Here is a 26673-nt window from a genome sequence, read left to right as displayed (position 1 = left end):
CTGTTCTTTGGCAGGAATTGACTTAAGCTGTGCCAGAAGATAGTGTCTATCCTTAAAGAACCTTGGTTTATCTTACTTTTGTATATAATGAGTTATCTGGGAAAGCAGTACTTGCTAATGAAATGCACTTGTCATTTTTGGGGCTGATTATTACACAGACACAGTACTTTGAGATTGTTATGTGGGAGAGGCAACTAGGCAATGCATGTTGACTTAGTGAAATGAAGCAGAGATCGTATACTTCAAGAAAAGCTGTCTTTATAGAAGGCAATTCTGTGATCTTTCTCATGAACGCATTTCAGCATCTTTCCATCTAAAGTCAGTCCTGCAGTCTAGCCCATTCCTTTAGGAATACTTTCCTCCTGTATTCCTCCTCTGATAGGTCTTATTTTCTTCTCTAGTGCATTGTCTTGTGGGTAAGGTAGTAGACTGCATTTGCCTTTTTTTTTTTTTAATGTTTATTTCTATTTGAGAGAGAGACAGCAAGAGAACAGGGAGGGACAGAGAGAGAGGGAGACACAGAATGGGAAGCAGGCTCCAGGCTCTGAGCTAGCTGTCAGCACAGAGTCCGACGTGGGACTCGAACCCACGAACCGTGAAATCATGACATGAGCTGTCATCGGATGCTTTACTGACTGAGCCACTCAGGCACCCCTGCAATTGCTTTTTTAAATGCATTTTGATGCTTAGTGAATTATTCCTTTTCTATATATTATAAACATGAGGAAGCAACATCATGGTAAAAGGATACTTGTATTTGCTTCCCCTGACTCAACCCTTAAACCTTTTGCATTCTTTTGTCCCTTGAATTATTTCTCTTCCCTGATGTATTTGAAATGGAGAGCACCATGATTACCTTCGGAGGTAGGAATGGGATGAGTTGCCATTGAAAGTTAGAGAACGTTTGTATTTATTTCTGTAGAAAGGTACATGTTTTTAAAAACTTGATATAATAGGGACATTTATTGTTTTCTTTTTTTCTTTTTTAACAGTCAAGTTTTTAGAAGTTATCAAACCTTTCTGTGCAGTTCTACCAGAAATTCAGAAACCTGAAAGGAAAGTAAGTATACCATTTTGGTAATACAGAGAGCAGCTAAATGACTTATGCTCCTGATTGGTTTACTGTCCCCAACCCTCTTCTGGTGTGATCAGAGAAATATGACCTGCTCCTCCTCACAGGAGGTACAAAGTGAGTGAAACTAGTAGGGGCCAGTTTAAGGCCAGATAGGTTATCGTGTGGTCTTAAAAGTGACTGTTCTTTGAAGTTGACATTTCCAAACTGAGTGCTTCTTTGGCCTCCCCTTAGATAACATACTCTCCTGTCTTAGTGATCCCACCGCACCGTGAGTGCCTCAGTCTGCTGGGTCGTTTTGAGAACTACAGCTGTTTTACATAAATGAGTTATAGTTTGCTAGTATAGACCTGCCATTTCTTGATCGTTCAGTACAAAGAAAAATTACAGAAACGCGTCCCGAAAATAATGCGACTGTATCAAATTATTCTTCCATCACTTTTGGAGCTAAGGTATTTAAATTCAGAAATGTTGTTAATCCCAAACTGGCCAATTCTCAGACGGTCCTCTTCTCTGTACTTGTGATACCTCACGAAACTAACAGGAAAAGATACGTAGAAAGAGATAAGTAAAACTCTTGTTAGACTTACTGTTTTATGTAGAAGTGTATTTTTTTTTAAATTGCTTTGAGGTTTTAAAACTTGTTCCAGGTCCATGTTAGGCCTCCGAGAAGCTCTAGCTTTTCATAGTCCACGAAATACTCGTATCGCATTGTTACGGACAGCCCCAGCTTTGCGCAGCGCTGTGTTAACTGAAATGCATGCCTATTGGATCTGTGTCTTGCGCGGCATCCTTTTTGGTTCAGTCAACGTGGGACAGTGTGCGGAGGCCTGCCTGGATGTGACCTGCTTAGTTCTTGGAAAAGGAAGGAAGGTCATGTTCGAAAAGTTGAGCTTTTGCTTTGGCTGCTACTAACTAGGTGAGAGTATTGTGGCCGTAAATAAATGGAGCGTGTCACGGTGCGGAACGTCACGCTTTCATGTGGGATTTTGCTCTGTGTTTGCTCTCTCCTGGTTGTGACGGCTCATCTTCCTTGTGTTTTACAGATCCAGTTTCGAGAGAAGGTACTGTGGACTGCCATCACTCTCTTCATTTTCCTAGTGTGTTGTCAGGTACGTAAACCAAGTAGTGATTCAGTTGTTTGAGGGTTTTGATTGGTTAGAGTTTGAGAAACTGATTTTAGTTAAAACAATAAATACCCAGAATCATTGGAGCATTATTTTTAATACGACTCGATGGCAAAAATGGTTATCTTGTTCTGTATATTTTTTTTTAGTAGTAGGTTTGAACATTTTTTTCTTTTTTTCTCTTAGTGTGTGGTTAATCTTTACCCACTTTTTTCTTGAAATTTTTTTTTCTTACTGATTTAAGATGGACTTTTTTATATAAATGTGTTACATTTACGTTGCAAATGTATTTTCTGTTTTGTTTGCCTTTAGCCATGTTATAAATAGTTTGTATTAGTTAAAAAATCCCCCAAAGTCAAATACGAGAACCCCAGTCATGTACTGTGTAAGTTGTTGAAATTCTTAATGATATTTTGCAGAGATTAAATGCAAAATGAGGATATTCACAAAGTGAGGATAAAATGTGGCCTGCCTATGTCATGGGATTGTCATGTGGATTAAATTAGATAATTTAGTTGCAAGTTTTTTGAGGATTTTGAAAAGCTATTGAGATACATATAAGGAATTATAAACAACCGTATTAGGAAGCAGTGATGTACATTAAGTCATAATCTGGGGAAAAGCCAAATATATTTTTTGAATAGTGAAACGATTTGCTCATTACAATATTTTACTACTGTACTCAGTTTCAAATTGTTTTGGGTGCTCAGGAAGAGAGAACTTTTTTTAAAATATGGAAAAGTAGAAAAAATAATAATCCTATTTTTACCACTTTCAACATCTTAGAAGTTCCCTTCCCTGCCATTAAAAAAAAAACCACTTTATAAAGGTATAATTTATGTGTGGTAAAATATGCTCATTTTTTAAGTGTGCATTTTGAAGTATTTTGACAAATGTGTACACCCACATACCTAGTACCTCAGTGGATATAGAACATTCTGTCACTCCAGAAAGTTCTGTATCATCTCTTTTAGTCAGTCTCCACCTCACCCCCCAGTGTTAGGCAAGCACTGATTTGCTCTCTGTACCTGGAACTTGATTATTATTATTATTATTACTACTATTTTTTAAGAATTTCGCCTACGTGGAGTCACACAGTATTATTCTTTAGCGTGACTTCATCACTAGCTTTTTGAGGTGCGTCCATGTGTTTGGTGGAGCAGTAATTGATCCCTGTTTCTGAGCAGTGTTCTGTCATAGGACTGTCTCCTGATTTGTTCATCTCTTCACTTGTTGGACATTTGGGTTTCCAAAATTTGGCTGTAATAAAGTTGCGTGACAATCCTGTGCAAGGCTTTCTGTGAATGTTTTCTTTTCTCTTGGGTGAGTACCTACGAGTACTGGGTTGTATGGTAATTACAGATTCAGCTTTCTAAGAAATTGTCACACGTTTTCCCTAAGTGATGGTCCTGTTTTATATTTCCACCAGTCATGGATAGGAGTTCATTTCTCTGCCTCCTTGCCTACCCTTGGTATTATTGAGAGGTTTAATACTAGTCATCTAATGGGTACGTTTTAATTTGCATTGCTCTGATAAATGATATTGGAGTTTTAATGTGCATTCCCCTGCGAAATGATATTGAGCAATTTTTTCATGTACTTTTCAGGCGTTTATCTCCTGTGAAGTGTCTTTTTCAAATCTTGCACCCATTGAAAAAAATTACATTGTCCATTGAATTAGAGTTTTTGGTTATAAGTCCTTTCTCAGATAGATGTACTGTGAATATTTTCTCCTAGTCTATGGCTTGCCTTTTCATTTTCTTTATGTCTTTGGAAGAGCCAACATCATAAGTTTTGATCAAGTCCTTTCATGGCCTATGATGTTTGATTCCTCTCTGAGAAACTGTTGCCCTTTCTGAGGTGGTGAAGATTTTCTCTTGTGTTCTTCTAAATATTTGACAGTTTTGGCTTGTATGCTTTGGTCTATGATGTGTTCCAAGCTAATTTTTGTGTATGGTGTAAGGTAAGGCTCAGGTTCACTTTTTTCTGTACAGATAACCAGTTGTTGAAGGCTGTCCTTTCTTCATTGAATTCTCTTGGCCTCTTTATTGAAAATCCATTGGCCATATAAGCCTGGATCTATTTCTGTACTCTCTTCTGTTCCATCGATGTATATTTCATCATTTTTATGGTCAGTCACACAGTTTGATTACAGTAGCTTTATATTAAGTCCTGTAATCAGGTCAGAAAAATCCTCTCACTTCTTTTTTCTATTCAAAATGGTTTTTGGCTTAACTAGGTTCTTCATATTTCTGTATAGATTTTAGTATCAGCCTGTCACTTTCTATACGAAAGCTTGCAGAGATGATGATTTGTATTGCTTTGACTTTATAGATAAATTTAGAGAAAATTACCTTTTGGACAATATTGACTCTTCTAATCCGAGAGTCAGCAAACATTGTTCTGTAAAAGGGTATGTAGTAAATATTTTAAGCTTGGCAGCTAGAACCTAAGAACATAGGAACATTGCTTAAAAACTGTGGCATTTCTCATAACCGTTTCATGCAGTAAATTAATTTATGCATTTTATGTTACTGTATTATTATTTTTTTCTTATAGTATGATCGCATTGTTGCCACGCTGTGTTTTTTTGTCTTTCTCATGCTTAGGCAGTTCTGCTGGTGATTTCTTCATTCTTTTACCGCTGACTCTCAGGTTTATTTCCCCCTCCCAGCCACAGTAAAAGGATTGGAGGTCTCCTGTTCTGCCCAGTTTGCTTCCACACGCGGGAGTGGTGGCAGGGAGATGAGCTGGGAGGAGCCCTGAGTGCCGCCTGCGGTCTCTCCTCCTGGGTGGTGCTCGGTCCTGACCTGGAGCAGGCCCCGGAGTCCGACTCAGGGCAGCCCTGCAGTTGTCCGTTGGGCCAGCAGAGAGCCCCACCGCGCACCTCTCTGTTTCTCAGCTGCTGTTTCTACTCCCTTCTAACGGCCGGAGGCAAAGGAGATCAGGCTGTCGGCAGATTGCCGGCCCCCAGGGCTGGAATGCTGCGGGAATTCTGAGGGATCTGGTGCCTTCCCCTTGTGGCTGGGGCCGCCTTGGCGCTGGGTCTCTGCGCTGCAGTCGCCTGTGGTGCTTCCGGTTTACGATCTCCTTTCTTCTTTGCCTGTTTCACAGATCTTTTTTTTCTTTTTCTTAACTTTTTTAGTCTTACTAGCTTTTACTATTTTACATGTTTAAAATGTGTTTTCTTATGCACTGGGGAGGATACTCCGTCACTGAATGCAGCCTGCCACCTTAGCCCACAAGTGTTTGGCGTGGTTTTCCATTCTCACTGCCTTTGGGAATCCCTAGTGCTCGTTTTCATTTGTCCAGCTTACGGGTTGAGGGTTTTCATTAAAACATGGAGCGCTTATTTCTCTGAAGTACTGTACTGTGTTTTGTCACGTTGAAACTGATTATTGTAGGTAATATAGGGCAAGGTCCAGAACTTGGCAACCGTGACAAGGTCCCAGGAAATAGCTCCTGCTGCTGCCCAAATATTGTCGTACGTAAACCTATAGCTACCGGTTCAAGTAGGAGGAATAAGATTAGACACTGGGTTTAATAATCTTGTTGACTGCAGGAAAGGAGGGAATGCCATTCCTTAGGTGAGGTTGGCTACCTTTTTCTTGTTCAGTGTCCCACACATTATCTAATTGTGGAGGGAATGGCCATCTCCATCAGGTGCAGTTAAGGAAAGTAATTTGAGCTCTTTCCCACTTAGGGAATGTTGGGATGTGGACTGTTTCGTAGTGTGAATTAGTTTTAATATAGCAACTTCCTTCCTCCCCGTTTCTCACATTAGCTGAAGAGCGTCTGCAGCATTAACATAAAATACCATGCTTCTTGCTTCACCAGTTTTGTTACCCAGCTAATAAATCCAGATGTCCAGAGAGGTTTAGGTTGACCAGATGGTTATTCAGAATTGTTGGTAACATCTTTTGGAACTTAAAAAAGAAAATCAGCTTTATTATAAAGAAGGTTTCTGAGGTTGGAGGTGTACTTTTCTTTGTGTCTGATCTCCACATGGAGGGGTAGGGATGTGGGCTGGTGCTGTATCCTAAACATTGGTCATATTGTAGGAAATGTTCAGAAGTTGAGAATTTATTTTGTTCTAATTAAAAAGTAATATGCACTCATTATAGGAAACTTGACAGATGCTGAAAAGAATAAAGAGTCAACCATAATCCTACCCCTGCAGATTAGTATTCTTCAAGATCGTAAATATTTACACTTAGTTTTACCTCCTAACCATATTTTTACAGTGTTTAGCTTTTATTCATACAATTCTGCACCTTTCTTTTTACCCCAGGGCTTCTCAGCAACGGTGCTGGATTTGAGGCCATCAGTTCTTGGTTGCGGGGGCGCGTGCGGGTGTTCAGCAGCGCCCCTGCCCCTGCCCGCTAGGTGCCAGGAGCCTCTCCCTTCGAGTGGTAGCAGGTGTCTGTCCCCTGGGAGGCACAACTGCCCCAGGTGGACAACCAGTGTCTTACTTAGTGTTACAGAGTAAGCACTTCTCGGTGTCATGCTTGGTATTACAAAATAAGCCCTTCTGTATGCTGTTATTATCTGCTGCAATTACAACTTTCAGTGGCCGCGTAATAGTCCTCTGTATATATAATCCTGTCTCACCTTGGGAGTGTGACTGTGGCCGTCATTAGTACCCATTGCTTAGCAAAACTATTCTGTGGCTAAGTAGATGTATCCTATAATTTATTAGTAGTGATATTTTTAAAAATGTATATTTATTTATTTTGAGAAAGAGAGAGAGCATGAGCAGGGGAGGGGCAGAGAGAGCGGGTGAGGAGGGAATCCCCAGCAGGCTCTGTGCTGTCATCCCAGAGCCTGGTGCGGGGCTTGATCTCACTACTGTGAGATCATGACCTGAGCTGAAATCAAGAGTTGGATGCTTCACTGAATGAATCACCCAGGTGCCCTGGTAGGGGTATTTTTTTTTTTTAATTGTAAAACACACATAACATACAATTTACCATCTTAACTATTTTTAAACGTTTTATTTATTCTTGAGATAGTGTGTGAGCAGGGGAGGGGCAGAGAGAGAGAGGGGGACAGAAGATATGAAGTCAGACAGCGCAGAGCCTGATGGTGGTACTTGAACATGTGAACCACGAGAACACGACTTGAGCTGAAGTTGGATGCTTAGTCAACGGAGCCACCCAGGCGCCCACCTTCTTAACTATTTTTAAATGTAATGTTCAGTATTTAAACAAAAAAAATTTTTTAATGTTTTTTATTTATTTTTGAGAGACAGAGAGAGGGCGCAAGCAGGGGAGGGTCAGAGAGAGAGGGAGGTACAGTATCTGAAGCAGGCTCCAGACTCTGAGCTAGCTGCCGGCACAGAGCCCAATGCAGGGCTCGAACCCACGAACCATGAGATCATGACCTGAGCTGAAGTCAGATGCTTAACTGACTGAGCCACCCAGGCACCCCATTAAATGTAATGTTCAGTATTGTTAAGTGCATTTACATATTGTGCAACAAATCTTCATCCTGATAGGTGTGTTTACTAGTAGCTTGCTGTAAGTAGTGATTTCTGTTGTTTTTATTTTTGATAAAAAAAAAAACTTTAGGTACACTTGTTTTGTTACAGAACATGGGAGGTAACGTGGTTTTTTTTTTTTAAGTATTGCAAACATTAAGTAATTGAAGTATGAATGAAGTTCCAACTTAATTTACATAATGCATTTTTAGAAACTGTTTTATGTAATATTATAGATCCCACTGTTTGGAATCATGTCATCAGATTCTGCAGATCCTTTCTACTGGATGAGAGTTATTCTTGCATCCAACAGAGGTACGGACTTCTGCTTTTGCCTCCATGCTCATTGGTACCAACCTCAGATAGATGGGAAGATGTGGAAGCAACTGTTTAGATGTCTACCGGGGTGGGGAGCATATGGTAGACGAAACTCGTTGCCTAGGAGAAGAGGGCAACACGCAAACACTTACCAAACTCGTTGTGTTGTGAGAATAGAAGTATGTCCGGAGCGCAGCTGTGCCACAGAGAGCAGGGGGGGCAGCGGCTGCAGCCTTGCTTCTCCAGCCTTTTATGGGTCAGGGCTCCTTTGAGAATCTCATAAAATTTGCGTACACTCTCCCGAGAAAAGTTCGTATTCGCTCACGCACGTACATTTTGCGTAAAACCTCAGGACATTCACAGACCTCCAGAGTCTGCCCTGGGGTTTTGCGTGGGACCGAACGGCCCTGACCTGCAGTGTCAGAGAGGAGACCGTGCTGGCCCAGCACCCGAATTGGAGCGTAGCGTGTGGACTCAGGGCAGAGGGAAGCCTGAGCCAACAGCACGCGTGCGTCAGGCTAAAGAGGTAGGGGCTGGATCATGATGGGTTTTGGTGGTGATTTTTTTAGGTTAAAATAGTAATATTGGTCAATTATTTAAAAATGCCCCAGAATTTGTATACAGTTTAAAAAACATTTTTTTAACTATCTATTCTTTTTTGAGAGAGAGCACGTGTGAGCGGGAGGAGGAGCAGAGAGGGAGGGGGCCAGAGAAGCAGAAGCAGGCTCCGCTCTGTCAGCGCAGAGCCCGAGGCTGGGCTCGAACCCATGAGCCACGAGATCATGACCTGAGCCAAAGTCGGTGTTCAGCCGAGCCACCCAGGAGCCCCCAAATTTGTATACGGTTTTATATAAAGCTGAAAATGAAAGTCTCACATGTCAAGGTTAACTCCTGGGAGGGTTAAAGATGGGTGAGTCTCTGTCCAGGCCTTTTCCCTGCATATGCACTCACAGGGGTAAATTTATCTTTAGTTGACCCTTGAAACACGTGGGTTTGAACTGGGGGAGTCTACTTCTAAGTAGACTTTTCAGTAAATCCAGTGCAGTGCTATAAATTTACTTTCTGTTCCTTATGACAGTCTTCATAACATTTTCTTTTCTCTAGCTTACTTAATTGTAAAAATGCAGTATACAGTACATTTCACATATAATATGTTTTAGTTGACTGTTGTTGTTACTGATAAGGGTTCCAGTCAACTGTAGGGTACTAGTTAAGTTTTTGGGCAGTCAGAAGTTATACATGGATTTTTGACTGCTTTTGGGGGGGGGGGTCAGTGTCTCTAACCCCAACATTGTTCAAGGGTCAACTGTACTTTTTCTTTTAAACTAAAAATAAGATAAACTTTGTCACTGTTCTTCTACTTTAGTGTGTTTACTTAATATCTTGGATGAGTGGTTTCATTTAATGGTGTATCCCATTCCATTAGATGTATATGCCATGATTTATTTAATAATTATTCAGCAGATATGTATTGATTTCCTAACTGTGCCAAGCTTTGTGCTAGGGGCTGAGATTAGTGATGTGGTCACAACAATGTCCCTGTTGTCATGGAGTTTCTAGTACTCTGGGAGGAAGCTTCTGCATGAAGTGTATTTTGGGCGAGGGGAGGGACATTTGAGCAGAGACCTGCAGGACATGAGACAGAAGGCCGTGCGAGGATCTGGGGAAGGAACTTTCTAGGGAACACCATGTGCCAAGGCCCTGAGATGGGAGTATGCTTAACGTGTTCAAGGAGCGATGAGTCATTGTGGCTGGAAGAATGGAGTAACGTGGTAGGACATGATGAGTCCCAGAGCCAGATCGTAAATGACTTGTAGACAAATGAAGGAGTGTGACTCCAAGTGTGACTGCAGGCCAGTAGGGTCCTCTCGTGTCACACATTTAGTTTTGTCCCCGATTTTGTATCATAACTGGTGCTACCTTGAATGTCATCACTGTTATACTGTCTCCAGTAATTAAAAAAATTTTCTAATGTTTTATTTATTTTTGAGAGAGAGAGAGAGAGAGAGAGAGAGAGAGACGGCATGAGCAGGGGAGGGTTAGAGAGAGAGGGAGACACAGAACCGGAAGCAGGCTCCAGGCTCTGAGCTGTCAACACAGAGCCCGACGTGGGGCTCGAACCCACCAACCGTGAGATCATGATCTGAGCCAAAGCCAGCCACTCAACCTACTGAGCCACCCAGGCGCCCCTCCTATAATTTTTTAATACAATTAATTTCTAGAAATTTAACTGTTTGTAAGAAATATACATCTAAATTTTTGATAGATAGGGCTACATTAATTTCCAAAAGATTTGTATTTTATACACTCAGCAGCTGTATATGAGAATGACGTTTTTCTTCCCACAGTGGATGTTATTTTGTCCTTGAGTCTTTGGAAGTTGGACAGGTGAAAATTGATATCTGTTATGTGATTTGTGTTTCTTTATATATTTGTGACCTTGAACATCATTTTATATTTTTATTGAAGATTTGAATTTTTTCCTGCATGGACTTATTTAAAGTAAGAGAAAATTTACTAGTTCAAACAAGAAAATGGAATTTATTGGAAGGATAACTGGTTTTTTCTTGAAATCCAGAGAGGAGGTAGAACAACTTAAGCCTGTGTGGGGAGAGAAAGCCAGGGCAGCTGGTGACTCAGCCGCAGGGACTGGGAGCCTTCTTTTGGGGGCTTAGCTCCTCAAATTCCTGGGTTCTTTGGTTCTTAGTTCAAAATGCCATATTACAGGATTTATACCGCACTCTGTCAGCTTTGGTTAGTTTCAGGGTTATGGAGTTCAGATTTGGGTGCTGGGGCCCCCCTGTCCTGTCAGTATTTCCTGAGAAAGAGCATTGTTGGGAGCAGCCACACTGTGTTTCTTTTTTTCCTTAAAAATTTTTTTTTCTACTTTTATTATGTTTGTTTATTTTTGAGAGAGAGGAAGAGACAGAGTGCGAGCAGGAGAGGGGCAGAGAGAGAGGGAAACACAGAATCCAAAGCAGGCTCCAGGCTCTGAGCTGTCAGCACAGAGTCCGACAATGGGCTCGAATTCAAGAACTGTGAGATCATGACTTGAATGAATTTGGGTGCTTAACCGGCTGAGCCACCCACCTGCCCCTGGTTTGTTTGTTCTTAATTGATTTGTAAGAACTCTTTGCATATTGTAGATAAGAACTTTTTGCCACTTGTGTTTGAATATTTTTCTCTTAACTTTTTCTTTTTTTTCAACTTTTACACAGTGTTTTGCCACATGGATTTTTCATAGCTGTAGCAAACCAGGGGACCTACCTTTTTCATTGTGGGGTTAGGTTTTTTGTCATGCGTAGGAAGGCTTTTTCTTTCCAAGATGATAAGCATACTCACTCCTAGTATTTTTGTTATTTGTCTCTTATGGTTAAATTTTCTATACATCAGGCCTTTATTTTGATGTAAGTCATGAGGTAAGAAATGCAGGAATGATTTTTTTATAGATGGCCATTCAGTGGTGGTCAGGTGCATTCATCTTTTTCCCTACTGATTTGAGGTGGTGTGTTTCCTGTGTGAAATTGTCATCAAAGTTTGGATTTATTTTGGACTAGATCCTTTTGAAAGTTACAAATTTTTGTAATTTGACTTAAAAAAATGTTTGCCCTCCTTCCTATTTCTCTACCTACTGGTTTTAATAGTAGGGAATGTTGTCACCTTTTACTGAAGAACTCTTTGAGAAGACATAAAGAATCTTTCTAGAATGGAATCTTTTCTCATATTAAGGGTACTTTTTCAGGATTTATAAAAGCCAGGATTTAAGGGGACAAAATGACCAGTAGAAATATATTCTTGGTGCTGTAGAATTACTTAGTTCTACACGTTACCTTACACACTGGGCATATTTGATTTTCTTATTTTTCACTCTACGTACAAAACATTTTCTGTAAAGAAAGGCTTAAAAAAATCAAGAGAGGCAAGAAGAAGAAAATACAAATTATCTATGATCTCACTGGGTAAAAATAATCATATCTTAGCAACCATATCAGGAAATTATTTTTCTACTTAACTATTAACTGAAATCAAACTCTAATACTATTTTCCAAATTTTTTTTTGCTATCCAGTATGTCATGAGCATTTTTCATACCACTAAATATTCTACAACATTGATTTAGATGACTTTGTAATTTTAGATTTTGAATTTGAAAAATCACAAATACTCTTTTTTATTAACATGTATTTATTTTTGAGACAGAGAGAGAGAGAGAGCGAGCGTGCGAGCAGGAGTGGCGGGGAGGGGGCAGTCAGAGAGCGGGAGACACAGAATTCAAAGCAGGCTCTAGGCTCTGAGCTGTCAGCACAGAGCCCAGCACGGGGCTCAAACTTGTGAACTGTGAGACCACGACCTGAGCCAAAATCCAGAGTCACTTACTTAAATGACTGAGCCACCCATGCACCCTAGAGTATTTAACTTCTTATTTTGTATTAAAATAAACTGTTCAGTGTATGTTTTAAAAATAACGATTTGGACAGAAGTCTGGGAAGATTTCTTTCAATGGATTTCTTTAACATCTTAAATTTAGACTTTACAGAAATTTACATTTTTATGGTATAGTAATTTTATTTCAGTGAATTGTTGCAAGGTTGTGTTAATAAATGAGAGGGTTTTCTTCTTTTAAGCAGTTACTATTTAAAGGGTGAAAATCTGCTCGTTCACATTTGAGCATGTATTTCAGTAGACGTAATTAGGGACCGCGTCACTTTTCAGTGAAACTGCATTGGGTATAGTAAAGGGTGTTTACTTCTTTCTTTCTCCTTTGCAGGAACGTTAATGGAATTGGGTATCTCCCCGATTGTAACGTCTGGCTTGATTATGCAGCTGCTGGCCGGAGCCAAAATCATTGAAGTTGGAGATACACCCAAAGACAGAGCTCTGTTCAATGGAGCCCAGAAACGTGAGCTATTAATGCAGTTAGAGTCGTTTCCCAATTGGAGAATTTTGTGGTAAAGATATTTTTCTAGCCTTTTTTTGTCTTTGGTTGTAAGCATGTACTCCTTTCCTCCCCAACTTCCGTCAGTCTTTGGTATGATCATTACCATTGGGCAAGCCATTGTGTATGTCATGACGGGCATGTACGGGGACCCTGCGGAGATGGGCGCCGGCATCTGTCTCCTCATCATCATCCAGGTAAGAAGGCCAGCTTTTCGTTTATAGATAACCGTTCGATCTCCTTTTCCTCTTCTAACATTTCTTTAGGTGACTAATAGATTAATTTTCTTACTTTTGGATTATTTAATTATAAGATTTTGAATATTGAAGTGACACATATAAATTGTACTGATGTACAAAACTAAAATTTATTATAATAGCCTCATAGCCACATGGCATAAAGAATTACAGATCAACTACATTTTGCTGTTTCTAAGATGAACATTTTTTACTTTCTGGTGTCTCCAAAGCCAGGATGTTTTTTTGGAGCCGACGGTCCCTCCCTGTCGCTGACAGCCAGGTGACGGTGGTGACGGTGGTCATCGCCTGGGCGTGCGTCGGCGGGTTAGCTGGTGGTCATTATATCAGTTGGTTTTGTGCATTGTTGATGTAACGTGTTTTTGAATTATGTTGCTGTTTAAAATGTCTTGAAAAGCTATAATTTGTGATGGGATAGTCCTGTACGGGCACAAGGGCACAGGGCAGGCTCGATGATAAAGTCTGTGGTCAGGTATAACGTAACTTTCCTTATAGGTAGAAAATACAAGTCTTGATAAGCTATTGTGGCATAGTTTAATTGGCAGTATTTTTTTCTCTTGCTGGTACACAAAATAATGGCATGACCAATTACATCTTAACAGTTAGTAACGTGAACCCACAGACATATTCCATGGATTTTTAAAATAAACCCTTTGGAAGTGAATTTTTATTTTTTATGTTTTGGAATTGAATTTCTGAAGACCAACATAATTTTCCTTCTAAGTATCTTAAAGTGTGTCAGATTTAGAAGGTATTTCTCTAATGTACAATCCTTAAAAATCGTTTGGAGAGACTACTCAAGAATGGATTGTACTTAAGTTCTAGAGTAGTTGTGGGACTTTGAAGAAAGTTTGAGAAGGTGAAAATAACAGCATTTAGAGTCTCGATTATTGTGGAAATGCCTCTTCTTGTCCACTCTGTGGAATTAGGATTCATTAGGAACAGTTTTTTTTTAAAGGGACACCATTTGCCTTCCTCTGTTCTCTTTGTTTTTTATCTTTTTAAGTTTATTTTGAGAGAGAGAGAGGGAGGGAGGATGAGAGAGAGAGAGCCAGAGAGAAGGAGAGAGAGAACAAAGCAGTGGTGGAAGGGCAGAGAGAGAGAGGAGGACAGAAGATCCGAAGCAGAAGATCCGACAGCAGAGAGCCCACAGTGGGGATCAAACTCACGAACTGTGACGTCATGACCTGAGCTGAAGTTGGATGTTTAACCGACTGAGCCATCCAGGTGCACCCAGGAATATTTTTTTAATGACTAAAGGATCAAGATTAGAAATAAATAAAACTAAAATACCATCTTATTAAAATATACCTTGAGAAAGAGGATCGTCCCAGACTGGCATGGTTGACCGTTATTTTTTTTTTTACAGAGAAACATTATATAGGAAGCAAATCAAAGGAAGATCGTGTAGTGTGATTGAGAACAAGGACACTTAGATTGTTGAAGCGTATTTATTGGCGTCAGTAACAACAGGAGGGCTCCTCTCACTGCATGGGAAACCTCACCACGGGGCGGGTAGGGGGGCTAATGGGTTGTCAGAGTCGGTTTCCGAGCCCTAGTGAGCTCTCATTTGGTATGAGGTAGAACTCTTTAGAATGATGTTATCGTTATTTCTCCATTTTAAAAACACTTGATTGGCAAATTTATCATCTTCGAGAATATGAGGAAGCAGAGTTGAATGGCTTGGGAGAGAAGATCCTCTCAAAAGGGATTTTGCCGTCAGTGTTCAGGATCTCTTCTCGTGGGTCTGGCATTGCTGAGGATGCTGATACATCACTTGTTGCGGCATTCTGTTTCTTTATAGCCTTTGCTTTATGCAATCCATAGTTGAGAATCACCCTGATTTTTACAAGACAGTCAGAATTGGCACCTAATTCTTAGAACGTTATGCTTCAGAAAATTTTTCTAGTATTTTAGTATGGATATTTTTAGATTCTTAAAAAGGTTTTTTAAAATATTTTTATATATTTTTGAGAGCAGAGCACAAGTTGGGGAGGGGCAGAGGGAGACCGAGACACAGAATCTGAAGCAGGCTCGAGGCTCTGAGCTGCCAGCACAGAGCCCGACACGGGGCTCAAACCCTTAAACCGCGAGATCATGACCTGAGCCGAAGTCGGATGCTTAACCCACCAAGTCACCCAAGCTCCCCAAGATACTTTCACATTCTTAACCTCATCTCACGAGTTCTGGGTTGAAGTATTAACTTCTGTGGAGTCATTATGAATTTGAATTTGAGATCAAATGGAGTTAAGTTATTTTAGTTTTTTTTCCCAGTATCAGAAGTCAAGGAATAGTAATATACCAGGAATGAATACGTGGATATATACTTTTTTAAAACATAGATTCTGGCATACAAACACGTGAGATTGAGTCTTCCAGTGTTACTGTAGCGAGAAATTTGTCTTGTTTGATCATCGATGGGTAGTGTGTCTTTGAAGGCATTGCTAACATTAAAAATATGTGGAGAGACTGAAGAGATACAATTGGAGCAGCGCATTTCACTTAGAAACGTAGATTTTGCAAACTTTGCATGCTGTTGTGTCAGGTATTTCTCACCTTAATTATTCTTGTTTCACTCATGGTCATGTCTTTCAACTAGTGAGTTTTGAAATCTAAATAGTAGCTCTTGATTAAAATAAAGGAATAGAAACTATCCGTGTGCATGGCACATAGGAAAGGTAAGTGTTGTTTTGTCAGACTGTGTGTGTGTGTGTGTGTGTGTGTGCACGCGTGCACGTGCACATGCGCGAGCGGAGGTGAAATGGGAAGAGTTGATTTACGCCCACCTTAGAGACGTGCACGTGGCGCTCACCGCCTGTCCCCGTTCTAGTCAGTGGGCGCCGTCACTGGCTCGTTTCCCAGCCCCCTTAGAGGCGTACTTCGTGTGCTTTTTGCCATCTTTTATCCGATTCCTTTGATTATAGAAGTGGTCTCTCATTTAGGCCTCTCTAGAGTCCCTTTCTCCAGCTAGAAAAATAGGAGTTTGATTTTCACAGGATACACGTGAGTCCCTCTGTAGTCTGAGGGCCGTTGGTCTGAACAGCAGGTTTGGAGAGTTACAGGTGTTCCCGAGCGACGGTGACTCTGGACAGGGCGTTTAATCAGAAGCCCGTGCTCCTGCTTTTCGGTGGGCGAGCTGTTACTCCCTGCACGGGGTTGGGTTTCTGATTGGGAGTATTTATTTACTTGTTACATAATTGTGGTCAAAATAAAACTCAGTAGTAAGTCCTAACCTCTCTTTTATCTTGTCAAAGTGGTAAACTTGGTTTTCAAACAGTAAAGGATTCATGAGCTTTCTTACAAGTTTGAAGAATTGTACCCTTTTCCCGGCCCTTGAAAGTCAAACTAAAAGACTGTAAATAGACATTGTAGGCTCTGTTCAAGCACTGAAATGACAGTTAAGGAAAAAACCCTGCCGAAGGTAAGCACACTTCAGACAGCGTGCGGTAGTTGAGTTCATGCTCTCTTCTACCCGGGGATGTTGGGTAAACTGAGTAGATACGAGGGTGGGAGGAGGCGTCAGAGCTGGGAACGATGGAAGTGGCATTTCCTCAGGCACACAGGATGGTTTTAAGAATGGGGACGGGGGGTGAGGTTGGGGGCACAGGAGCATTTTTTCCTTCCCTCTTGATCAGGTTTCTGAGGTTCAGGGAGGGCATCTGACTGTGGAGGTCACTTGCAAGGCTGTGGATCATTTTTAATTGATGCGTGCTTTTATAGAAATGTGTTCTCCAAGAGGAACATTAAGAATTTTCAGTTTCACATAAACTAAAGTCAGTATGCTTTTGTTTTTAAAAACTGATGAGCTTAAGAACCTGACGAATCCTTGTCTTCAAATTTACTTTGTCTTTGTCACTGTGTGTGTAGAATGCATTTTTTACATTGTCACAATCTCTGTGCATCCTAATTTATGCTCTCTTTGACTTATCCTGTGTGTATTAGAGTTGATCCTTGAACAACACAGGGCTTGAGGTGCTGATACCCGGGCCCTGCAGTTGACTTCCTCAAAACTTAGCTACTAATAGCCTGCTGTTTACCCAAAGCCTTGCTGGTAACATAAGCAGTTGATTAACCCTTACTTTGTGTGTTATGTGATGAATTTTTACAATAAAGTGAGCTAGAGAAAAAATGATGTTACTAATCATAAGGAAGAGAAAATATAGTGCTGCAGTGTATTTATAAAAAATATCTGTGTATACATGGACCTGCATAGTTCAAACCCACGTTGTTCAAGGGTCAACTGTAAATAAATATAACATAATCTATAAAATATCACAAACGATGACTTTAGAAAGGTATCAAACTTGTCTTTTGATGGCATATACAATCGCATCTTGTTATTATACCTTATTTTGGTCTTTCACTTACTTGGAATGTTTTCGGTTTCTTGCTGTCCTAAATTCAACAACTTTGAACATTTTTGTTTCAGTGTGCTTTTCAATAGGCCTTTTTTAAACATTGTAAGAGAAACTATTCATATGGTTTATAAATATGCTTTAAAGGTTGAAACGTCTACTTTATAATGTAACAATACTTCGGCCCTCTGATGGGCAGAACTGACTTGTGTCTATACTAAAGAGGGTTGAAAAGATGCAGAGTGGTAACAGTGATACTGTAACAGTTAGGTTTTAAATTTTAAAATGCCCGTACTTTTGAAAGTAGTCAGTGGTGTTCATCTTCCCCTTTCTTGAGTTGATTCTTGCTTCAGCTTACTTGCATTTCTTTCCCCACAGTTGTTTGTCGCTGGTTTGATTGTGCTGCTGTTAGATGAGCTGCTACAGAAGGGTTACGGCTTGGGGTCTGGTATTTCCCTCTTTATTGCCACCAACATCTGTGAGACCATTGTCTGGAAGGCCTTTAGTCCCACTACCATTAACACTGGCAGAGGTACATGGCACAGTGTCTGCGACTGCACGAGTTTTGCTGGATGTGTGCTGGGAAGGAGCCTGTCCCGGAGCAGGGCGTGCCGGGACCTCCCGGGCCGCCCTCCCAGGGGGCCGCTGGTGCTCACCGCTCACGAGTGAAGCAGCAGAGATTTGTGGAGTATGAAACACTGCTTCCGAAAGAATCATATCTAAATTTTAGCCTCTGCTCGTTGAAAATTTCAGTGATTGCAAGCAGCTTTTCAAAGATGTTATTTGCTTAAGCCATTGCTGCAGAAGTCATTGATTTGACGAATGTCCGCGTTCCCAGGGGGATAAAGAGGTAGTGGAGGAAGAGTTCTCAAATGAAAACACGATTATTTATCGTACGAGGGCGCACTAATACTTTTGCTGCTCTTCCACTTGGCTTTGTAATAGCAACTAAATTTTGACGTAATTCATCCTGTCTTTCCTCTTCCCCGTTTCCATTTCTCTCAAATGCCATCCACCGTCCATAGTGGTTACCATCTAAGTTGATCCCAGCCTCAGGAATATAGCAGTGATGGTTTGTTAACATTCTTGGTAAAACCAACGTAAAAGCAAGCATGATAGAGTAACATAGATCTTTTGATTCTGACGTCTTTATTCTGCTTTGCTGCTGCTGCTTCCCCCCGGCCCCACCTGAAAATACCCCCTCTCCCCTCCCTAAAGTAAAGGAGAGGCCAATCATTACGACCTAAGTATTTGCTTAGGTTCCTTCTACTTGGGCTGTTCTCATCAGGAGCAGTCTCTTGAGAAAACGTGAGATTTGTGCTAAAAGAGATACATTTGCCTCAACGATGTAGCTCTTTTTAGAGGCCCCACACATGGCTGTGTTGTAGAGTAAACATTGGTGAATTGTTTTGCCTCCCATGTTCTGCCATGTACTGGAGTGTCAAGGTGATTTGTTTGGTTCTGGGACAATTCTGGGCAACGAGTCTACAGTCTGTTTCTATCTTGGTTTGTCAGGTACGGAGTTTGAGGGTGCAGTCATAGCTCTCTTCCATTTACTGGCCACCAGGACAGACAAGGTCCGAGCTTTAAGGGAGGCTTTCTACCGGCAGAACTTACCCAACCTCATGAACCTCATCGCTACCGTTTTTGTGTTTGCTGTTGTCATATATTTTCAGGTAAGTCTGCTGTCTTTACTCAGGTTCGCGGGGTGTGGGCTTTGATTGCCCTTTGAAAGAAGAGCATGCCGTTTGAAATGTTAGTATCTAACAAGTCCGTTTTGCAGAATCAAGTCAAGCAAATCGTTTATGTTCGTGGTTATGGCCGAGAACAGGGTTTCCGCTGCTGTGCGCCCGTGTGGAGGGGCAAACGCTCGTGCTGCCCCCTCCTGCCCCCCTGGCGGTCCTGCCTGTCGCCGGTGTGTTTGTTCGATCTGTACAGTTACTCTTCCTCTTCTCATTTTCCAGGGGTTCCGTGTTGACTTGCCCATCAAGTCGGCCCGCTACCGAGGACAGTACAGTAGCTATCCGATCAAGCTCTTCTACACCTCGAACATTCCCATAATCCTCCAGTCGGCCTTAGTGTCAAACCTGTATGTTATCTCCCAGATGCTGTCTGTTCGATTTAGTGGCAACTTTTTGGTAAATTTACTAGGACAGTGGGCTGTGAGTATTTTGTTATTTATTCTAAGCATTCAAATTTATTATAATTTGCATTTCATGGTTGTAGTTTTAGTCAAAAGAGATGAGCCAAAATTGAAGCAGTTGCTAGGACATTTTCACGTTAGCAGAATTGGTCATTTATTCAGAGGATTGAGGAGTGGGGTAAAACTAAGATTGGCCAGGTTCCTTGCATTAATGTCCCGTCTAGGAAGCATTTCTGCATCTCACTGGAGGGGCCTTAGCGTTGAAGTCGCAGCTGCCTCATGAAAGCAGCTCCCTGTTTCGGTACCTTATTCTGCTGCTGTCTGGAATGTTTTTAAAGAAGCGATTTGCTGGCTGTATGTGGGGTGCTGAGGTCTCCTGTTTCCACCCTCATTGCTCACAGCCTGCACGGCAATGAGCTAGTTGTGATGAACTGGGCTGGAGACAGGCACGTGATTATTGGCCTGAGGAGAGAACAGTTACTAGAAATAGAATCTGGCGTTCTGACTTCCCATTTTAGATCCTGTCAGCATGTCCTCTAAAGAGGCCCGGCCATGTCGTCGTTACTGGAGTGCGAGTCCTTGTCAGATTGAATTTTAAGTGGTTTAAATTCTGTCCTATGACCACGGAGTATTTTCCCCCCTTACATATAAAATTAAAGGAGACTCTGAGCCTTTATTCTTTTATAGAACATGTAACTGTAGAATTAGTATTTCACCAACTACATTAATAGCCCTGAAACATGGAGCTTGTTCTATGCGTTTGTCTTAACGTGCTGGCTTTCCCATTGCGAGTTACAGTGACAAAGCTTTCCCTTCCACTAAAGGGCATTTTTTTGATTTAAAGTTTGGCAGGGTAAGACAGCAACTTGCGAGTATTAGTTGAAGGAAATAGGATTCTCTATCCGTAGTGCTCTTCTTCCCTTCATGGAACAGAAGTAGGATTACTGTGAGGAGGGGAGATGCCGTCCCTCCCCTTGCAAGCTAATAATCCAGCAATAATTATGACTCTGGTAATTTCATGGCAATAAATGCATTGAGTGGTTGTGTAGAGATTGTGTTGTGATCTAACGAAGGTTCTTTTTAATGAGATAATTACTGAGAAATTGAATATATATTTATATATATATTATATTTGAATATATATAATATATATATTATAAACCATGCTTTTGATTGGAGATTAGTGATTCTAGGGTCACAGTAAAGAAATCATTTTGAAATGTATATTCAGGAACAAGACTTTTTAATCATTTTGGCCAGAAATTGCTTTCCTCACCAAATACCCCAGAATATATGCTGTTCCCAATTCTGTGACCATTTTAGGAAGAGAAGGGAGACTTTTTTGTAGATGTATGATAATGTTGGTTTTTAAAAGATCATTCTTCTGTTAATAATATATTCACAATGTCTTTTATATAAAAGATACTATATAATATGGAAGGAGTGAAGATATCAGACACAGAAAGTAAATCTTTAAGTTACATAGGCTCATTAGCTGTAGGTGCTTTGAGCTTAAAACACTGTCATGATTGTTGAGTTTGAAAAGTCATAAAAATATATCCTGACCAGTTGGGTTGACCGTTCTCCCTTCTTGCTCTCGGCCTGCAGGACGTCAGTGGCGGAGGACCTGCTCGTTCTTACCCGGTGGGAGGCCTTTGCTACTATCTTTCTCCTCCCGAGTCCATGGGCGCCATATTTGAGGATCCCGTCCATGTGGTGGTTTATATCATCTTCATGTTGGGATCGTGTGCTTTCTTTTCTAAGACGTGGATAGAGGTGTCTGGTTCCTCAGCCAAAGATGTAGGTGTTTGTTTTAATGAAAATAAACATTTTTAATTTTAGCTGTCAAAAAATGGTGACTAGAACACTCTTAATTACTTTTGTAATTTCACCTTTAAGTCACATATTCCTAATGAGGTGATGGCACCTGTAGGGGACTGAAAGCTGGTCTCTGAAGGTGGAAAAATTTTTAGATTTTTACAGTGGTTTGTGGACCTCCAAAACTTACCCCCTACCCAACAGATTCTTATTCGTTAGTATTTCATTTCTGTTTAGGGAAGTGATAAAAAAAAAGATGGAGAAACAGTGGTTTAGTCTGTGGGTAATAGGTGTTTGCATAGCATTGAACCTCCGGTGTAAGGACACCAGCCCCTGTTTCAGGGTTATTGTATTTTATTTATTAGTATGTGGAGAGCACTTCACACAGAACCTGGTAGGTAGTAAACAGTGAAATATTTAGAGTTTGATTTAAAAAATTTTTTAATGTTTATTTTTGAGAGAGAGAGAGAGAGAGAGAGAGCATGAGCAGGGGAGGGGCAGAGAGAGAGGGAGACAGAATCTGAAGCCGGCTCCAGGCTCTGAGCTGTCAGCACAGAGCTGGATGTGGGGTTCGAACTCTTGAATTGAGAGATCATAACCTGAGCGAAAGACATGCTTAACTCTGAGCCACCCAGGTGCCCCATGTTTGATTTTATTTTTTCAAATGTTCATTTTTGAGAGTGGGAGAGAGTGGGGGAGGGGCAGAGAGAGACGGAGACAGAGAATCCCAAGCAGGCTCTGTGCTGTCAGCGCAGAGGTTCGAACTTGTGAACGATGAGATCATGACCTGAGCCAAAGTCAAGCACTGGACACTTAGCAGACTGAGCCAACTAGGTGCCTCTGGAGTTTGATTTTAAAAGTTGTTTTTCTCTTGGCAGGTTGCTAAACAGCTTAAAGAACAGCAAATGGTAATGAGGGGTCACAGAGATACCTCTATGGTTCATGAGCTGAATAGGTAAGGTCATGAAATTTAACCCCTGATGTGTGTGCACGTGTGTGTGTGTACATACACATGTACCTGGTTTTTTAATCTTTATTGTCAAATGGCCTGTTTAAATATGAAGCATTTTTCTTCAACTTCACACAGAAGAACCAACATTTAATACAATAGTGAATTGTTCTCCACATCAAAATTGACATCTAAATAATTTTTTTTTAAGTAAAATTGTGTTCCCATCCCTGCTCAGCCCGGTGTTAAAAGGTCCTGTCGTCGGGCTGCACATAAAATCACCTGGCAGCTCTTAGGAAGCGCTGACATCCCACCTCCCCGAATTACGTTTTATTTGGTCTAAGGTGGATCCCACGCATTAGTTTATCTCTTTTGAGAGAGAGAACACGTGTGGGCACATGGTCATGAGTAGGCTCGACCCGTAGTGTGGAGCCCGACAGGGGGCTCGATCCCACGATCCTGAGATCCTGACCTGAGCGGCAATCAAGAGTCAGATGCTTAGACTGAGCCACCCAGGTGCCCTTTCTTCTTCTTTTTTTTTTTTTTAGTTTAGTTTTTGATTAATGGTTTTATTGGGCTATAATTCACATACCGTGTCATTCACTCATTTGAAGTGTATGGTGTGGCGTTTTTGCTTGTTTTCAGTGTATTCAGAGTGGGTAATCATTACTATGTAATTTATTTTTGTCACCTGGGTACCTGGCTGGCTCAGTTAGAGCATGTGACTCTTGGTCTCGGGATCATGAGTTCAAGCTCCACATTGGTTGTAGAGAGTACTTTTTAAGCTTAAAAAATTTTTTCATCCCCAAGAAAGACACCTTGTCCCGTTGGCTATTCCCATTCCTACTGCCCCCTCCCCTGCCCCGGCCCACTTTTCACTTCCGATCTCTACAGATTTGCTTTTTCTGGACATGGTGGATAGGTGGAATTGTGATCTTCTGTAACAGTTTTCACTGAGCACAGTGTTTTCAGGGTTCATCCGTTATTTATGAGTAGTATTCTGTTATGTTGGTGTATTGTTACCACGTGTGGTTATCTGTTCATCAGTTGACGGAGATTTTGGTTGCTTCCAGTTTTTGACTCTCAGGAATAATGCTGTAAGAACACGCTTGTACATGTTCTGTGTGGACATGTGTTTTCCTTACTGTAGGAGTGGGATCGTTGGGTCCCAACAGTAATTCTGTGTGTCACGTATCGAGGAACTGCCAGACCGTTTTCCAGAGTGGCTGTACGGCTCTCCATTCCCGCCACCAGCAGTGGATGAAGCTTCTAGTTGTTGCAGATCCTTGCTAGCACTAGTTCTTGATTTTTGATTCTGGCCATCTCCTGTGGGCATGAAATGGTAGCTCATTGTGGTTTTGATTTGCTTTTTCCTGATGAATAGTGACATTGAGCATCTTTTCATGTTTAATCAGCCACTTGTATTTTCTTTGGAGAAATGTCTATTCAGATCTTTTGCCCATTTTTAATTGGGTTGTCTTTTTGTTACGGAGTTATACATTTTTTATTTTTATTAAAGAAATTTTTCGTACTTGAGAAAGAGAGCGAGCACACAGGCATACGCAGCATGCATGAGTGGGGGAGGGGTAGAAAGAGAGGGAGAGGGAGAATCCCACGCAGGCTTTGAGCTTGAACTCATGACTGTGAGGTCATGGCCCGAGCCGAAACCAAGAGTTAGACACTTTAACTGACTAAGCCACCCAGGTGCCCTGAGTTGTAAGACTTTTTTAAAAACAGTATCTTGGATATGCCTCTTCTCAGGTGTATGATTTATAATTTGTCATTCTGTGGGTTGTCTTTTCACTTTCTTGGTGTCCGTTGCACAAGTTTTTAATTTTGACAGTTCAATTTCTCTTGGTTGTGTTGTGCTGGTCTTGGTGTTCATCTAAGAAACCATTGCCTAACCCAGGGTCACAGGTTTATTCTTATTTTCCATTAGGAGTCTCAGTCTTGGCTCTTATATTCAGGTCTGTGGTCCACTTTGAGCTATTTTTATTTTTTTTTTTTTTGGGTTGGTCTGAGATACGGTCCCAGATTTCTTTTTGTGCATGTGGATATCCAGTTGTTCCAGAACAATTTATTGAATAGGCATTTGTATTTTTATGTAATTTTTTAAGTTGATCTAGCACATAGATGGCAGAGAGCGGTATAATGAACTTCCGGGTGCCCAGCTGTGTCCGGCGTCAATGGTTAGCACCGACCATCTCCCCAGTCTATTTTCCCCCTGCTGTCTGGAGTATTTTAAATACAGTCTGATTGTGTTAATTCTCCAGGTGATTCTAATGCGTAGCTAAGGTTGAATTACTGTAAAGAGGATCATCCACATCTTGGCACATCAATATGATACTTAGAAAGGATTTTGAAATTTACACTTCATCTACAAGAGGGAGCTAAAGATTTAAATATTTAAATATTAAATATTTTAGCACTTAAATCTGTTAAGGGTTCTAACCTGTCCTAAAGATTCTGTATTGTTTTTCTTGGCTGCTTACTGGTTTCTGGGAATCAGGTTCACATTGTTTCCCTAACGGTCGAGTTTTCATCCACATGTAACTACTGCGTAAACAGGTCATTTCCCGCTGGCGTTCACGACCGGCTTGTTTAACGACGCGTCGGCGTATCGTTTCTGACTGCTGCACCTTTTCCTGTTTCCTGACCCGGGGTTCTGTCTTCCAGGTACATCCCCACCGCGGCCGCGTTTGGGGGCCTGTGCATCGGCGCCCTGTCGGTGTTAGCCGACTTCCTCGGGGCCATCGGCTCCGGCACTGGGATTCTGCTCGCAGTCACTATTATTTATCAGTATTTTGAAATTTTCGTCAAGGAGCAGGCTGAAGTTGGCGGGATGGGTGCTTTGTTTTTCTAAATGTCCCAGTATTTCTTCTTGTGTGTGTGAAGGGGAAAATAATTTTGACACATTGTTTTTGTCAAATAATGCTGGCTCCCCCTTTTTTCCCTCACACTTTGTTTTCAAGTGCTGACTGTCCCATTTGTGAAATGGGCACCGAGCTAAGCCTGTGCGCAGCGTTAGTACCAGCTGCCTTAAAACTAAAGTTTACATTATTTGTTCAAAAATGTACCCGTAGTGTTGCCTGTGACGCTGGAAACCAGCGTGCCCGCCTTGCCATGTTCAGTCGTGACGGTGAGATGGTGGCGTGGGTCAGTCTTGCACACAACATCCAGAACACTCGGTATCCCCCCCCACTTGTTTAAAATGAAATGTAGTTCACATGGCCACTTTCCAGTATTTCTGAGCTTATTTAATGAGTTCTGGAACATTTATATCTAATCTGTATTTTAGATATAATTAACTTTTTATACTTTTTTAACTCATAGTATCCACGTTCCCACCCTCCCTCTCCGTCCACCGCCCCCCGTGTCCCCTCAAAGCTGCTGCTCAGCCCCAGTGGGCAGAAGCAGGCTTCGGCTACGGCAGTTCTCGAACCAGCGTGTCAGGACTCGCTGATTTTCATTCCTTCCTTCCCAGTGACAGCAGTCGGTGCTGTTTGACCGTATTGGCTATGCCTTCGAATTCCAACCCATCACTTGAGAATACGCTTTCAAGATATGATGCCCCGTTTTTTTTTTTTAATCCCTAAAGCAAAGATCTCATTCTCAAGCAACGTCTGTAGTTCAGTGGGGGTGAACATGAGTAATTCATGCTAGGAATTTGTGTACGTTGTTGTACTTTACAGCAGCAACATGAGTGTAAACAGTAGAAAATAAACCTTTATTTAATAAAAACTGTTTCAGTTGTGTTGGAAAAATAAAATCAGACATTAAACGATTTCTAAGGGTATTTGTATATACGGTTCATCGCTGTCCTACAAAACCCATCCTGAGAAGTCTGCTGTAAGAGATCAGACGTAACTGGTGTGGTGTTTAATCCTAAAATCGTTGAGGAAATGAGCAACTTAAAGGTGCTCAGCTGTGTGATGGATACTACAAAAAATAGGAGAACCGTGGTCTCAGAGAACATCCAGGCCTCCATTTGAAAGAGCATAGGTCTTTGTAGGTAAGTGTTTTAATGTGTTCTATTGTCCAAAAAGACAGTAAACTCAGTTTTTGAAAGCTCCTTTCAGAAGTAAGGTGTTCCATCGTTGTTATGTATTAAGTGCAGGAAGTGACCTCGGTTAGCCTGGGACCACAAAACCACACAGTTCCGGGGGCAAGGCCGGTAAAGGCTGGCAGGAGAGGCACAAGGGTCACCCCCCAGGGCCTCA

At 41.3% G+C, this 26673-nt stretch overlaps 1 protein-coding gene across 1 annotated transcript; it reads left to right on the top strand.

Moving 5' to 3' along the window:
- Positions 1 to 848: 848 nt before the first annotated feature.
- Positions 849 to 26238, top strand: SEC61A2 (SEC61 translocon alpha 2 subunit). Its single transcript, XM_029955589.1, has 12 exons — positions 849 to 864; positions 957 to 1060; positions 2119 to 2184; positions 7915 to 7993; positions 12764 to 12895; positions 13019 to 13128; positions 17922 to 18075; positions 19059 to 19219; positions 19508 to 19705; positions 21295 to 21486; positions 22383 to 22459; positions 25130 to 26238. Exons 1-12 carry the CDS (start codon positions 849 to 851, stop codon positions 25314 to 25316), a joined length of 1476 nt encoding a protein of 491 aa, XP_029811449.1. The 3' UTR covers positions 25317 to 26238.
- Positions 26239 to 26673: the final 435 nt, after the last annotated feature.

This window comes from Suricata suricatta, chromosome 10 (assembly GCF_006229205.1).
Source record: "Suricata suricatta isolate VVHF042 chromosome 10, meerkat_22Aug2017_6uvM2_HiC, whole genome shotgun sequence".
Classification (NCBI taxonomy): domain Eukaryota; kingdom Metazoa; phylum Chordata; class Mammalia; order Carnivora; family Herpestidae; genus Suricata; species Suricata suricatta.
This window is presented reverse-complemented; position numbering and strand designations above follow the sequence as displayed.